Raw genomic sequence first — 12,298 nt, forward strand, 5'->3', positions numbered from 1 at the left:
CTGAGAGGTAACGGGGGTAGGGACAGATCATAAACTAACTTTCAGAGAGGTTTGACTGAGAAACGATACTAGAAAGGCCAGATGTGGGGGACACAAGATAAATGGCGGGGCTGGGTGCCTGCATGTGCTTTTTCTTTTTCCTAAAAAAAGAGTTCTCATTCATGTTTGTACACGGAGAGAACAGAGCCAGAAGCAGAAATAAAGATTCTACAAGTGGTGGTAGGGGAGAGGGACATGAATGCAAGTAGGTGTGGGGTCCTGGGGGTGATGGAGGGGCTCAGCCTGGCTGGCCCCGATCAGCTGAGGAGCGGAGTGCACGTGTCCTCCCAGGCCGGGAGGGAAGCCGAGAGGATGGGTGGGGAGGCTGATAAGCCCACAGCCAGGCCCAGGCGGGAAGTTGAGGGAGTTCCCTCCAGATGACTGTTTTCTAGGTGAAGATGGAGCAACAGTCACCCACTGAGGCAAGGCAGCTGCAGTGAGGTGCGAGGAGGGGTACAAGGAGGCCTGAGATGAAAGGAAGGGAAAGGGCTGAGGCTGTCCCAGGACCCCAGCCACAGAGCGGGAGATGCAGAGCAAGCCTGCAGGCCACGCACTGCAAATGCTGGCCTTGGGGGGCCTAAGGAATGGAGACCTCGTTCCAGCCCCCGCCCTGTCCACCCCCGGTGTTGACCCTGCTCGCTTGGTGCCTTGTGGCCTCCAGATCTGTTTCCTTGAGTGTAAAACAAGGCAGAGGCCCCAGGAAGCAGTGGGAGAGTCGCTCCCTGTACCACGTTCTGTAGTTCCAGTGTCTTCCCTGAGGGTACAAAGAACATTCTCTAGGAACCCAAAGAAGGGAGCAATTGATTTCCATGTGGGATGGAGGGGGAGAGGGGAGAGCACCAAGGTTTTGGGAAACAGGATGTTGCAGGTGAGAAAAAGAGGAACCCCAAAGCGTGCGTGTCTGCAGGGCAGGGTCTGGGCCAAAGGGTGTGGTCTGGGAGGGTACCAGGGCTGGAGTGGACAAAGGGAGAGTGGGTGGGGCAGGAGCCACAGTTGTAAAGGTGGGCTAGGACTGTGTAGTAAACACCACTGTCATTTACCAATCACTGCGTGACAGGGGCCAATGAATCACCTCCTTTTGTCCAGTCTCAACCTCATACCCACTTCATGCCCATGAAGTTCTCTTATCATCCCCATGTTACAGATTGGGAAAATAGCTCAAAGAGGTTAAGTAAAACTGGTCTGAAAGATTTGAGTCAGGCTTATGGCTCCAGACAAATGGTGCGGCTTCAGAGAGTAGAAGTTCTAGTGCCAGTGCCCAGCCGACTGCCTCTCTCATGGACAAATCAGTTCTTTCTTTCTTTCTTTCTTTCTTTTTTCTGAGACAAAGTCCTGCTTCATTGCCTAGGCTGCAGTGCAGTGGCACGATCTTGGCTCACCAAATCTGTGCCTCCCAGGTTCAAGCGATTCTCATGCCCCTGCCTCCCAAGTAGCTGGGATTACAGGCATGTGCCACCATGTCCAGCTAATTTTTTGTATTTTTAGTAGAGACGGGGTTTCGCTATGTTGGCCAGGCTGGTTTTGAACTCCTGGCTTCAAGTGATTCGGCCACCTCAGTCTCCCAAAGTGCTGGCATTACAGGGGTGAGCCAACACAGCTGGTAAAATCGGTTATTTCTGAGGCTTGGTGACACCATCAGTCCAGCAGGATAATTATGAAGATAATGGATATCCTGCCTCCCTGGGTTGCCACGGGGATCAAATGCCCAAAGAAGCACTGTACAGTTGAGCAGAGAAGCCTGGCAGAGTTCTTTGCCGGTGGCCAACTAGCCCTCCCCAGCCTGGAGCCACTGCTCTGAAGCTTGACTCATCAGCTAGCCTTGCCCATGGACTTCACTTCCAAAGAGCTGTGCAATTTGCCTGCAACCCAGTCACCTCCATTCTTTGCTGATTGCAGTGACTTCTGACAAGGAAATAGCGTTCTGTGGGCTCTCCCTCTATTCACAGCCCCAGAATACTAGTGAGCCCCCTCATTCATGTGGTCCCAGAAGAAGCAGAACAGAACCCTCTCATCTCAAGACAAAGGTTCAAAATTAGCTCTAAAGTGGAAGATAAGCCAGGCTTCAAAGATAGGCAGCACCCCCCTTCCCTATGTGCAAGCACAAAATATTATAGATACACTTGTAGTCTCACAGGTGAATGGAAAATGAGCTCCAGTGTGTGATTTTTATCATTTAGGAGTAAAAATGTAGCAACAATTTAAACTAGAATCTGTCTTCATATGTCTAACAGATCAATTATATCTCATTTGCAAATAACAATTGGGGATAGTTTACAATATTCAAATAATTTTTATGCTAAAAAAAAAAACTAATTATGGAATTGCTCATTAAAAAAAAAAAATCACCTCCCCATCCCCAAAAAACAGCAATGCACTGGAATCTAGAAAATGTGAGGCCGGGCACGGTGGCTCACACCTGTAATCCCCAGCACTTTGGAAGGTTGAGGCGGGCGGATCACCTGAGGTTAGGAGTTCGAGACCAGCCTGGCCAACATGGTGAAACCCCATTTCTACTAAAAATACAAAAATTAACTGGGCGTGGTGGTGCACGCCTGTAATTCCAGCTACTTAGGAGGCTGAGACAGGAGAATCCCTTGAACCCAGGAGGTGGAGGGTGCAGTGAGCCAAGATTGCGCCACTCCACTCCAGTCTGGGTGACAGAGACTCTGTCTCAGAAAAAAAAAAAAGAAAAAAAAAAAAAAAGAAAATGCATGCTACTTATAATTGTGCTTTTTGCCATTTTTTAATAAAAGTAACGGCAAAAACCACAATTACTTTGCAACAATCTAATATATTTTTAGACTAGTCAAGTGTAGTAGTAAGAACAAAGAACATGGAGTTTGATCTGTAACTGACTAAACAATTCATCAAGATAAACTACTACCTTCAGACCAGCCAAGGAAACGTATGCTACTTCTAAAGCACACTGACCAGAACTTGGCTTAGATCTAAGCCTTTCTAAAAATGCCCACATGGGATAAACTTTAGTTCTCAATTGGAATCTTTTCCTTAATTGTTAGTAATGTCAAACAAACCCCAACAATTTGACATGCATTTTAGGCATCACAGAAGAGAAAGCAGGAAACCAGATAGAAACACCTGTTACAGTGGAAACATCAGACTTACAGTTTTTGTGACCCTCAAGGCTTGAACCTGCAAGAAACAGAAGAAACATGTTGATTCCAGAAGCTTCGATGCTCATGGAGTTAAAGTGATGTGGAAAGAGAGTAAACACTCACAGAGCAGAAGGGTCAGCAGGACTCCAAGCCACATCGTGGCCCCTCGGGCCCACCTCGGCTGCATCCTGAGAGTGAAGACTGCAGGCACAGTTAGTTCTGCCTTCGGGCCATGGCTCACTCAGCAGAAGGCACTGCCCACAAGTCACCGCTGAGAAACCCGCCCTGTGAAAAGCACAAACCACTCTGGTCACTTCTCCCGGCGCCTGCAGGGAGACCGGCTGTGGCGCTGGTCAGGTAATGGCAGCCATGGCTGGAAACCGGGAACAATGGGGCCTGGGCTGGCCTGATATCTCCTCAGGAAATGACCGGCCTTCCTGCAGGGCCACCGAACGCGGCCGCTTTGTTTAGTTTCTTTAGGGAAAAAACAAGGCACAAGTGACATTTGCCTCGGCATTCTTAAACCTCCCTCTGTCTCGCTTGGGTTTGGGGGCCCTTCTCATGGCATAGTGAGGGGATTCCTCCCTACCTCCAGCCTCCACCCAAAGGGTTTCTCTCCCAGGACGTCCAGAAAGATCTCTCTGCTTTTCCGGTCCTCCGCTTCCCCCATCAAAGAGGACTTTTCCCACACAGCATAAGTCTGGGCCCCCTGCCTTTCCTGGGCTGGCTTTTTCCCAAAATTGCAGGTTTGTCAAAGAGACCTGCTGCTCGGGAAGGCTGAGCTTGGAGCACAGCGGAACTGAGGCGGGAGAATAGCAGAGGAAGTAGTGGACAAAGAGGACCCTTGGGCGTAGGCTAGCTTAAGCAATAGCAAAAGCATAAGATGTAAGATAGTAGAAGAAGAACATATGAAAGGAAGTAAGCAGTAAGAATAGAATTAACAGCTGGGCACGGTGGCTCACACCTGTAATCCCAGCACTTTGGGAGGACAAGGCAGTGGATCACGAGGTTAGGGGTTCGAGACCAGCCTGACCAACATGGTGAAACCCCACCTCTACTAAAAAAAAAAAAAAAAAATACAAAAATTAGCCAGGTGTGGTGGCACATGCCTGTAATCCCAGCTACCTGGGAGGCTGAGGCAGGAGAATCGCTTGAACCTGGGAGGCAGAGGTTGCAGTGAGCTGTGATTGCACCACTGTACTCCAGCCTGGGCAACAGAGTGAGACTCCATCTCAAAAAAAAAGAATAGAATTAACTTCTTCCATGGAAATAAGGAGTGACATGTTCACCCAATATCATACCCTTTAGAAGATGACTTCAAGCTTAAAAATACACTATTCTTACTCCTTCAAGCCTCAAAATACACTATTCCTACTCCTTTTAAAAGAAAATACCTTGTAGTTTTTAGATTGACCTTTGGGGCCAGGCATTGTGGCTCATACCTGTAATCTTTGGATTGCCTGAGGTCAGGAGTTTCAGACCAGCCGGGCCAACATGGTGAAATCCTGTCTCCAATAAAAATACAAAAATTAGCTGGGTATGGTGGCACATGCCTATAATTCCAGCTACCCAGGAGGCTGAGGCAGGAGAATCGCTTGAACCCGGGAGGTGGAGGTTATAGTGAGCCAAGATCAAACCACTGCACTCCAGCCTAGGGTGACAGAGCAAGACTTTGTCTCAAAAAAAAAAAAAATTGGCCTTTGGACTCTTCGTTGGGTAATAGATATTTTGATGGTAGAAAATACTAGAATCTGGCCAAGGCGCAGTGGCTCATGCCTGTAATCCCAGCACTTTGGGAGGCTGAGGCAAGCAGATGACTTGAGGTCAGGAGTTCAAGACCAACCTGGCCAACAGGGAAAAACCCCGTCTCTACTAAAAATACAAAAATTAGCCTTAGCCGGGCATGAAGGTGTGCACCTGTAATCCCAGCTACTCAGGAGGCTGAGGCAGGAGAACTCAGAAGGCGGAGGTTGCCGTGAGCTGAGATTGCACCACTGCACTCCAGCCTAGGTGACAGAAGTAAAACTCCATCTCAAAAAGAAAAAAAAAAAAAGAAAGAAACTACTGAAATCTGACCCTTTGCATCAGTTTCTAAAAATCTAACTTGTTAGAGTCAAAAGTTATGGGATGCTTTGGAAAAGAATAAACCAGGTGGATATTAATAGCACATCAAAATCTCTCAGACTGTCCTAATATTTTATGGTGTTTATAGTCTGTAATTTAAAACATCTATCAAATATTGCCACAGAAAGTAATATAATAGATAAGGGAGTAAGCAGTAAGTTGGGACATGCAAGGTAAGAGAAGTAAGTTGGAAGGACTTCCAGTAGCTATTTGGTCACAAAAAATAAAAGTAAAGATGGGCAATTTGGTCACAAGAGGTAAAGTGGGGGTAAACAAGGTTGAGCTTACAAGAAATAAAGTAGGGTTAAGGCGCAATAAGAGAAAGGCAAGTGATGTTAAGCAAGTGAGGAAAAACATGCAAAAGGCCAAGAAATGTAACAAACCGGTGCTGATAACCACTCGCAGGCCAGCCCACTCACCCCTCTCCGAGTGGCGCTGTGCTTAATCAGTCATTTGCTGCTTTGCTGTTTGTACGTGTGTCATGTCCAATTCTTCATTCATGGTACCAACAGCCTGGAGCTGCACGGCGCCATCTGGTAACAGAACTAGTAAGCTCTACCTGGCCTTTGGTGTGGATGACATACGCAGCCCTGTGAGAGGCCCCTCTCCAGCCTGCACCCCTAAACAAATGCGTACTTTACTGGGCCACTACGCAGGAGCTTTCTAAGATATACATCATTTCTGCCGGGCACGGTGGCTCAGGCCCATAATCCCAACACTTTGGGAGGCCAAGGCGGGCGGATCACCTGAGGTCAGGAGTTTGAGACCAGCCTGACCAACATGGAGAAACCCCATCTTTACTAAAAATACAAAAATTAATCAGGCGTGTTGGCACATGCCTGTAATCCCAGCTACTCGGGAGGCTGAGGCAGGAGAATCGCTTGAATCTGGGAGGTGGAGGTTGCGGTAAACCGAGATTACGCTATTGCACTCCAGCCTGGGCAACAAGAGCAAAACGCCATCTCAAAAAAAAAAAGAAGATGTACATTGTTTCCTTTCATTCCTCTGTTTGAGACAGGAAAAAGTCAATTTACAGTCCGCCATAAAAAGCCTTTGCTTACCTTTCAAGCCTCGTCTCACCACTTCCTTCCTTGCACCTACATTATGGCTGCTAGAATTTCTAGTTCCCAGCACTCTTCATCTGTCTGTGCCTTTGCTGGGGCTGCTCCCCTACTTGGAATGCCTCCCCACTTCTTTCTAAGCAAATTCCTACCCAACCTTCCTAACTCAGTTCAGGAATCCGTTTCTGCAGAATTTTTCCTTGTCTTCCCCAGACTGAGCTGCCCTTCCTCTGCACCCCCCTCACCTCCCTGGTTTTCCCTCTGTCAGACACTTTTTTTTTTTTTTTGAGACAGAGTCTTGCTCTGTCACCCAGGCTGGAGTGCAGTGGTGTGATCTTGGCTCACTGCAACCTCCGCCTCACGGGTTCAGGCGATTCTCCTACCTCAGCCTCCCGAGTAGCTAGGATTACAGGCATGCGCCACCGTGCCTGGATAATTTTTGTATTTTTAGTAGAGACAGAGTTTCACCATGTTAGCCAGGCTGGTCTTGAACTCCTGACCTCAGGTGATCCACCCACCTTGGCCTCCCAAAGTGCTGGGATTACAGGTGTGAGCCACTGGGCCCGGCTGTTGGACTTTATTTTTATTTTTATTTTCTGAGATGGAGTCTCGCTCTGTTACCCAGGCTGGAGTGCTGTGGCACGATATTATCTCACTGCAAGCTCCACCTCCCAGGTTCACGCCATTCTCCTGCCTCAGCCTCCCGAGTAGCTGGGACTACAGGCGCCCACCACCACGCCCGGCTAATTTTTTGTATTTTTAGTAGAGACGTGGTTTCACCATGTCAGCCAGGATGGTCTCGATCCCCTGACCTAGTGATCTGCCTGCCTCGGCCTCCCAAAGTGCTGGGATTACAGGCGTGAGCCACCGCGCCTGGCTGGACACTTTTATTATACGATGTGTCATAATGGCCTGTCCTCCCCCAAATGGACTGCAATCTCCGTGATGACAGGCACAGTGCCTGGAACCTAGTAGATGTTGAAAAAGCATTAGTGCAATGGATGACTGTCTGGATGGATGAAGACAAGCTACTGTGTTGTCTGAATCAGATGATCACTGCCTTTAGGATGCCATGTTGTTTCTGAAATGCCACCCTCTAGGACTTCCCCATGGTAAAGCTAAGACAGATACAAACTGGCCACAATTGAAACCAGATTCCTCTACCTCAGGGCAATAATCAAGAAGTAATGGCTTCTAGCTAGAAAACAATTCCTCTCTCTGACCTATGGTTCAGTGGAAGTTTTGATAAGAGCCTTGAACAGCAATACACACTTTACCCATTTATTTCTAAAGGAATGTTTTCCATTGCGTTATTTGCTGTTGTTTTGTGCTCCCGATTTCCCACTATAAGCTATCTTCTTTGGCAACCTACTGGAAATTACCCTCACCCATCTACCAAATTTTGATGTGGGAACAAAAAAGGAAATACCATGAGTAATAAGACAAATTTTGGCTTCAATGGTAACTTTTAGATATTGCAGAATAAGCACCTTTTGCAGAGCAACATTCAAATGATAGCGATAAATGCCGAGACCCCAGACCCCGTGCCTCCAAGTTCCAAAGTAAATTTCTAAAATGTGACAATTGCTTCAAAAATGATTCTAATACTTTTAGGATACCATGATCAAATAAAGCTTTATTTCAAAAATAAATGTCTTTTTTTTTTAGAAAATTGAAAAATTCTATCCCATAATTCACACTATGTACCAGAATACATTCCAAATGGACCAATGATAATGAATGTACAAATAAACCCATACAAGTTCTAGAAGAGGCCAGGCACAGTGGCTCATGCTTGTAATCCAAGCACTTTGGGAGGCCGAGGCGGGCAGATCACCTGAGGTCAGGAGTTCAAGGCCAGCCTGGCCCACATATAGTGAAACCCCGTCTCTACTAAAAAATACAAAAATTAACTAGGCGTGGTGGCACATGCCTGTAGTCCCAGCTACTTGGGAAGCTGAGGCAAGAGAATCACTTGAACCTGGGAGCCAGAGGTTGCAATGAGCCAAGATCATACCACTGCACTTTAGCGTGGGCGACAAAGCAAGACTCTGTCTCACAAAAAAAAAAAAAAAGTTCTAGAAGAAAACACAAGAGAAGTCCTTACAACCTTGAATGGCAGAGGCTGGTTTAACTAAAACTTAAAATCCAGAAGCCCTAAAATTAATTGATAAATTATACTTCATGGAAAAAAAAAAAGTTCTGCTTTGCCAAAAAAAAAAAAAAAGAGTCAAGAGAAAAACTACTAACTGGAAAAAATGTTTGCAACTCACATCATGGACAAAGAGCTAACCTCCCCAGTATGTGAAGAACACTCATAAATTAAGAAGAAAAAGATCGAGAGTCTGTCTAAGCCGACTCCGGCTTGGGAGGCTGCCTGATTAAAAGAAAGAAAAGAAACTAGAAGAAGAAAAAGAAAAGACCAACAATCCAATAGAAAAATGGGCAAAGAATATGAACAGACGGTTTCCATAATGTAAGAAAAAGTATCTGAAATTGGAAATAGGCAAAAGTGATTACTGCATGCCTGCCCAGGGTTTACCTCTCTAAGGGTATTAACCTTTGTCTGACTTGCTATTTACAGTAGACAAGGATACTTTACCATCAGTAGGGGAGGGTAAACATCAACTTGTAGAAAGTCAGTAAGGATGCAAAGGATTCTTATTATCTGTGGCAGAGGGGTGGGTGGCAGAAACTGAGCATTGGGGGACTTTTCTTTGTAAAGCTTTCTGTACTTTGGTTTTTTTTTTTTTTTTTTTTGAGACGGAGTCTTGCTGTGTCACCCAGGCTGGAGTGCAATGGCCAGATCTCGGCTCACTGCAAGCTCCACCTCCCGGGTTCACGCCATTCTCCTGCCTCAGCCTCCCGAGTAGCTGGGACTACAGGCGCCCGCCACCTCGCCCGGCTAGTTTTTTTTTTGTATTTTTTATTAGAGACGGGGTTTCACCATGTTAGCCAGGATGGTCTCGATCTCCTGACCTCGTGATCCGCCCGTCTCGGCCTCCCAAAGTGCTGGGATTACAGGCTTGAGCCACCGCGCCCGGCCTGTACTTTGGTTTTTAAATCATGTGACTGTATTACCCTTTAACCTTTTTTTTTTTTTTTTTTTTTTGAGTTGGAGTCTTGCGCTGTTGCCCAGGCTGTGGCACAGTCTCAGCTCACTGCAACCTCCACCTCCAGGGTTCAAGTGATTCTCATGTCTCAGCCTCCCAAGTAGCTGGGACTACAGGCATGCGCCACCATACCCGGCTAATTTTTGTATTTTTAGTAGAGATGAGTTTTCACCATGTTGGCCAGACTGGTCTTGAACTCCTGACCTCAGGTGATCCACCCACCTCGGTCTCCCAAACTGCTGGGATTACAGGCTTGAGTCACCGTGCCCGACAGTATTACCTTTAAAATTTTAATTAAGAAATTGAATTTCTGTTCAGCTTTATGAAGTATTATATAACTGACATACAATAAGTTGCAAATGTTTAAAGTATACACTTAGAAAAGTGTTGACATGTGTATACCGATGAAACAACCTCTATAATCAAGGAAGCAGATACATCCACCACCCCCAAAAGGTTCCTGTGCCCTTTGTCTCCCTTGCCCTCTGCACTCTCCCCGCTGCAAGGATTGATCTGCTTTCTGATGAGTTTGCATGTTCTGGAATTTTGTAAAGATTCATACAGTATGTACCTTGTATTATTATTATCAGTATCTTTGGTGTGTCTTTTTTCTCTTTTTTTTTTTTTTTTTTTTGAGACGGAGTCTCTCTCTGTTGCCCAGGCTAGAGTACAATGGCACAATCTCAGCTCACTGCAACCTCCACCTTCCGGGTTCAAGCAATTCTCTGCCTCAGTCTCCCCAGTAGCTGGGATTACAGGCGCCTGCCACCACGCCTGGCTAATTTCCTTATTTTTAGTAGAGACAGGATTTCACCATCTTGACCAGGCTGATCTTGAACTCCTGACCTCGTGATCCATCTGCCTTGACCTCCCAAAGGGCTGGGATTACAAGCGTGAGCCACCGTGCCCAGCCTGGCCTGTCTTCTTTCGATCAATGTAATTATTCTGAGATTCCTCCATGTTGTCATGTTGGTGGATGTATCAATATTTCATTCCTTTTTACTGCTGAGTAGCAGTTCATTATATGAACACACCACAGTTTACTTATTTATTCATCTATTATTTTTTCTAATTTTTTTTTTTTTTTTTTTAGAGACAAGGTTTTTCTTGTTACCCAGGCTGGTATTGAACTCCTGGTCTCAAGCCATCCCCCCGCCTCAGCTTCCCCAAACCCTGGGATTACGACATGAGCTACTGCACCCAGCCTCTCCATTCACCTACTGATGGACGTTTAGGCTGTTTCCAATCTTACACAGTTACAGAAAAAGCTGCTATGAACAAACCTTTGTACGGACATATATTTTTATTTCTCTTGGGTAAATACCTAGGAATGAAGCAGCCAGATTATACAATAGGTGTATGTATGTTTAATATTTTAAGAAACTGTTTTCCCAACTGGTTATGCCATTTTGCATTCCCATCAGCAGTGCCTGAGTCCCAGTTGCTCCACACCCTCACCAACACTTGGCAGGCCTTTAATTTTAGCCATCCTAGTGGGGGGTGTAGTAATATCTTATTACGGTTTCAATATGCATTTTCTTATTGACTAACAATATTGAGCATGTTTTCACATGCTTATTTGTCATCTGTGTATCAGTTAGCTTTTTTTTTTTTTTTTTTTTTGAGACAGGGTCTTGCCCTGTTGCCCAGGCTAGAGTGCAGTGCCACAATCTCGGCTTGCTGCAACCTCTGCCTCCTGAGTTCAAGCAACTCTCCTTCCTCAGCCTCCCGAGTAGCTGGGATCACAGGCATGCACCACCATGCCCAGCTAATTTTTGTATTTTTAGTAGAGACGGAGTGTCACCATGTTTGCCAGGCTGGTCTCAAACTCCTGACCATAAGCAATCCGCCCACCTCAACCTCCCAAAGTGCTGAGATTACAGGTGTGAACCACTGCACCCAGCCAACATCTTATTTTTTTTCTTTTTTTTTTAGACAGGGTCTTACTCTGTTGCTTAGGCTGGAGTGCAGTGGCACAATCATGGCTCACTGCAGCCTCAAACTCCTGGGCTCAAGCTATCCTCCTGCCTCAGCCTCCCAAGTAGCTGGGACTATAGGTGTGCGCCACCACACACAGCTAATTTTTTACTTTTTGTAGAGACAGGGTCTTGCCCAGGCTGGTCTCCAGCTCCTTGTTTCAAAAGATCCTCCAGCCTCAGCCTCCCAAAGTGCTGGGATTATAGGCATGAGCCACTATGCCTGGCCTGGCCTTTTTCAATATAGTAAATTGAATGGGTTTTTATTTGTTTGTGGGCCTCTCCTTTCTCCCTGCTTCTTCCCCTTGACCTTGGTGGATTCCTTGATTGGGTGGGGGCAGAGATTCCCACACTGCTTTGGCTTCTTGTAACTGATCAAGTGACTGACTCCTACATAACCAAGAGACCCCACGAGTTCCCACCAGGCTTAACAAACTCACCCAGGACTCTGCTTGTCACATGGTGTTGTTCGCTTCTTCTCCTCAGCCAAGTGGAATTGAAGGAGGACAGACACACAGTCATTTCTACCTGCAGTGCTCCTGCCTTCAAATACCAGGTAAGTAACGCAGTTCCGAAACATAGCAACTCATTAACTGCACCAAAAAAAAAGCTGCCTGCTGGAGTAAACTTCAGGAAGTGGTTTTTCTGAGCAGCTGGGGGTGAGGTGGGGGGAGGAAGGTGGAGGCAGGTGGGCAACAGACATGTCAGAGGGCTACCAGCACCAGGCACAGGAGGCCAACCACCTATTTCATGACGATGGTGATGGGAAATGAGATTCACCGGCCATTCCATTTCCCCCACCTGTAGCTGCAGATCTCATTAGTCTTGGAGAGTTGAAGAGCCAGACTCAACAGCCCGCATCCACTGGG

The 12,298-nt window shown here is 46.5% G+C and overlaps 1 protein-coding gene across 11 annotated transcripts in view; it reads right to left on the minus strand.

The window, feature by feature from the left end:
• The window catches only part of PECAM1 (platelet and endothelial cell adhesion molecule 1), a 75,298-nt gene extending 63,274 nt beyond the window's left edge, over window positions 1-12,024 (minus strand). For 5 of the 11 annotated variants that reach the window (XM_005584707.4, XM_005584706.4, XM_005584705.4 and 2 more), the window contains exons 1-2: window positions 3,279-3,537; window positions 3,166-3,192 (exon numbers count right to left, since the gene is read on the minus strand). In XM_005584707.4, coding sequence (XP_005584764.3) covers window positions 3,166-3,192; window positions 3,279-3,342 — 91 coding nt within the window. In that variant the 5' untranslated portion in view covers window positions 3,343-3,537. Of the gene's footprint in view, window positions 1-3,165; window positions 3,193-3,278; window positions 3,538-4,597; window positions 4,661-5,698; window positions 5,813-11,869 lie in introns of those variants that run through there. The other 6 variants (XM_074020126.1, XM_074020124.1, XM_005584701.4 and 3 more) reach the window with 3 other exon arrangements.
• Window positions 12,025-12,298: the final 274 nt, after the last annotated feature.

Source organism: Macaca fascicularis, chromosome 16, assembly GCF_037993035.2.
Source record: "Macaca fascicularis isolate 582-1 chromosome 16, T2T-MFA8v1.1".
Classification (NCBI taxonomy): Eukaryota; Metazoa; Chordata; class Mammalia; order Primates; family Cercopithecidae; genus Macaca; species Macaca fascicularis.